The sequence below is a fragment of the Papaver somniferum genome, chromosome 11, assembly GCF_003573695.1.
Source record: "Papaver somniferum cultivar HN1 chromosome 11, ASM357369v1, whole genome shotgun sequence".
In the NCBI taxonomy this organism is placed as follows: domain Eukaryota; kingdom Viridiplantae; phylum Streptophyta; class Magnoliopsida; order Ranunculales; family Papaveraceae; genus Papaver; species Papaver somniferum.
In genome coordinates this window covers 110398723-110401938 of record NC_039368.1, presented here as the reverse complement: position 1 = coordinate 110401938, position 3216 = coordinate 110398723, and the positions used below count along the sequence as shown (strand labels likewise).

General features: G+C 34.5%; 1 protein-coding gene across 1 annotated transcript; it reads right to left on the bottom strand.

Annotated features, from left to right (window-relative positions):
* Window positions 1–542: 542 nt before the first annotated feature.
* Window positions 543–1097, bottom strand: LOC113324908. Its single transcript, XM_026573183.1, has one exon. It carries the CDS (start codon window positions 1095–1097, stop codon window positions 543–545), a length of 555 nt encoding a protein of 184 aa, XP_026428968.1.
* Between the last annotated feature and the right edge of the window lie 2119 nt (window positions 1098–3216).

The following is a 3216-nucleotide window of genomic DNA, read 5'->3' as shown; positions in this document are numbered from 1 at the left end:
TTTAAAAATATTTGGGTAATTGAACCAATTTCTCTATTTATTATGCAACAATTTTTGTGTCCGATATCATAATTCAAATCCATATGAGTAGAGTGTAGATAAGTCAATTACGTTACAAGAAGAAACTAACATGTAAATTGTGCATATAATGAGGTTCCTCGTTATTTATCAGAAAATTCTCATTTCAGGCACAAAACCATTGCAATTCATTTGTATAGGATGTTCAGACTGTTTGTTCAATTCTGAGGTATCTATCTGGGAGGCCAGTTGAATCATGACAATGACAACTAAAGATTAATACAACACTAGCTAATTCAACAAAATAAAAAGAGTAGACACTAACATCGAATCTATTCCATTTCACTGTAATAATATAATTGAGCGACATAATATTTCATCAATTCGACTTTTAGGACATGAACGAAAATAGTAGCAGCTAAAAGACTAATGACTGGTAACAAACGATAAACCCAAATTAACTTAAAAACATATACTTGCTAATCTTCTGAGAAAGCTAAGCCAGGAAATTTAGGTGCCACAAATTAAAATGAACCCCTATAGTACTTCACTCCTAACATTCCAACAGCATAGGCACAGATTGCTGTTTGTTCCTCGGTTAGGTTCCTAGCGCCACAAGCAGAGCTACTTGCACCTGTTGGTATCTCAATGTTCAGCCCCAAATCAGTACGGACTCTCTGAGCCAAATCAATTGATGAATAACTAGCTAGCCATATTGGTACACGACTGCAGATCCCGTAGCTACGTTGAAGCTTACTGGCAGAATCACTGACCTTATAACTCACGAATTCAATTTTCGTATCAACTAAGAAAGCTAAAAGTGCGGGTGGGGTAACATCCAAATGAAGAAGTTGAATGATGATGCAATGAGTGCGATAACATATCTGGAGAGTTGCTGCAGCCTTGTAATGAAGGTTGCTGGTGGCATTTGGATCAAACTTAATGTCTACAGAAACAATTGGTTTCTTATCGTTGTAGTAAACAATAAGGCGCCTCAACTCATCAATGAAAGGAGGGATAATCCAAGGTGCATCTGCAACAGTTGCGACAATGTTAACACAACCAAACTTGATTTTCATATTGTCTCTCTAGGTAGCTAGTTATATATCTTAGCCTGATCAGAAATATGCTTGGAGTACTATTTATAGAGAGATGAAGATCTAAAGATGCATGTACGCATCAGAAAAAGTTAGAAGATGAAACGATCGAATTCTTGATTTTGGAGATGATGCATTAATCAGAATGCATTAACACACCTTATTAACTATCCTCGGCATTCCAAAGGACGTCACCAAAGTGACACAACGGATCTGGTTCATTTTTAAACTCTTCAGCTTACCAAAATTCGCTTAGAAACACTGATGATCATACGTGGAAGTTAGATCATTGAATCGAAGGATTAGAGAACTCTGACTCGGTTGTGCAAAGACGGTACCTTGGTATGAGGCAGATGGATGGAAGGTTTTGGGCCCTACGGAAAATATTAATTCAACCAATTTACAATTTTTGGATCACAATAGTAAGTTTATAGTACATTTCGGATAAACAGGCAGACTCGGTTCGGAGTTGTGGAGCAATTTTGGATTGTAATGGTCAATTCAAGTTGGCTTCCATATTTTGGATAACACAATTTTTAGTTAACAATGGCGCATTTTTAGGGATCACCAGGCACTTTTGAAGTCATATTGCGGGTTCTGGGTCACATGTAATTTTTTGATTTACGTGACAGATTATGTCGCACAAAAAATTATCTATATATATATATATATTTTATCACCAAACCATAAGTATTTCATTTCATAAGAAACGTTTGGATGATGGTTTTAAAAAGAAACAAGTACATCAAAATGTGAAATAATTACAAAGAAAGATACAAAACGTAAATAAATTGCGAAAACAAAGAGCGATCTACCACGATAGCATCCAAATCTTGTACTCTGACATTGGAGAAGAAATGGTTCGAAATTATAAATCGACCATTTTGATAAGATTTTCTTCTTGAAAAAGTGGTGCACCTATGATAAAAGAGTGATATGCCCAAAAATTCTTCATATGCAACGATTAATCCGAACCTTAGATTTTTATTTTTCTGACGAAGAAAAAAATTGATCTTCGCCTTTGCCAAATCACCGATGTACTACAAGAAAACCAAACACGAACAAATCCGTAGAAAAAGACACTATAAAAGTGTATATAAAATCGCCCAAATAACGAAGATAAAATCGCTTTAATAGCGAAGAAATTATTGAAAACAACAAAAATAACTAAAAACAAGAAATCTTTGTCAGATCTAGGCCCTAAAGGACTAGATATGAGCAAAGGAAGAAGAACAATTTGGTGGATTTTTTCTCTAGTTTTTTCTCTGGAGAGAAAGAAGAAGAATAAAACGGAAAAAAAAACAAAAAAATAATAATTCGCACAAAAAATTATATGTCATGCAAAAAATTACCCCATCCTTTACGAAAATATTACTATCCTTTTTCATTTTAGCTTATTTAGTAACTATTATAAGTCATATTGCTTGACTCGACCATGTCTGTTGTTATAAATACATCTTCCTGCATCTGTATAAGTAGTACTGAAGAATAATAGTCATAAGAACAATTTCTCTTAATATTAATACTATTTTTTAATATTCTTCTTGTGGTATCAATCAGGACAATCCAAACTAAAAATTTCTAAAACTTTTCTATCAACTTTATTATCACAGCTGCGATTCTACTTCCTCTTTTCATCAATCTCATCAGTTTCAAACAAAATTATTTATCAGATCTTCTTCCTTTTACAACTTCTCTTTGTTTCTTTTTTCTTGATCATCTATGGCAACAACTTGAAGTATGGCAAATCAGACTCAACATCCACAGAATGATTGGAATCACAACAACATTCCAAGTTCTTCCGCTGCTGGTAATGGTGATTTAGGTATTCCTTCAACAAATATTTCATTTCCTTTACCAATGTCAATAATTTTATTTCCCAAAAGTTATATCTGGTGTTGGTCAGGATCAGCGAAATCTGATGCACAGCAAAGCAACTCCGTTGGATTTCTGAGATGGATCGAATCGTACGGCTAAAAGAGAAGCGGGTTTGGGTTTGAGAATTAGGCTTGTGAAATGGGTTTGGGTTTGGGAAATAAGTTTGGGCTTGGGAAATGCTGAGCCCACTTCTTCTTTGAGAACAATTTCTTCCTTTTTAAGC

Excerpts from the sequence above, each read along its gene's own strand:
- LOC113324908 (XM_026573183.1), bottom strand. The coding sequence starts at position 1,097 with ATGAAAATCAAGTTTGGTTGTGTTAACATTGTCGCAACTGTTGCAGAT.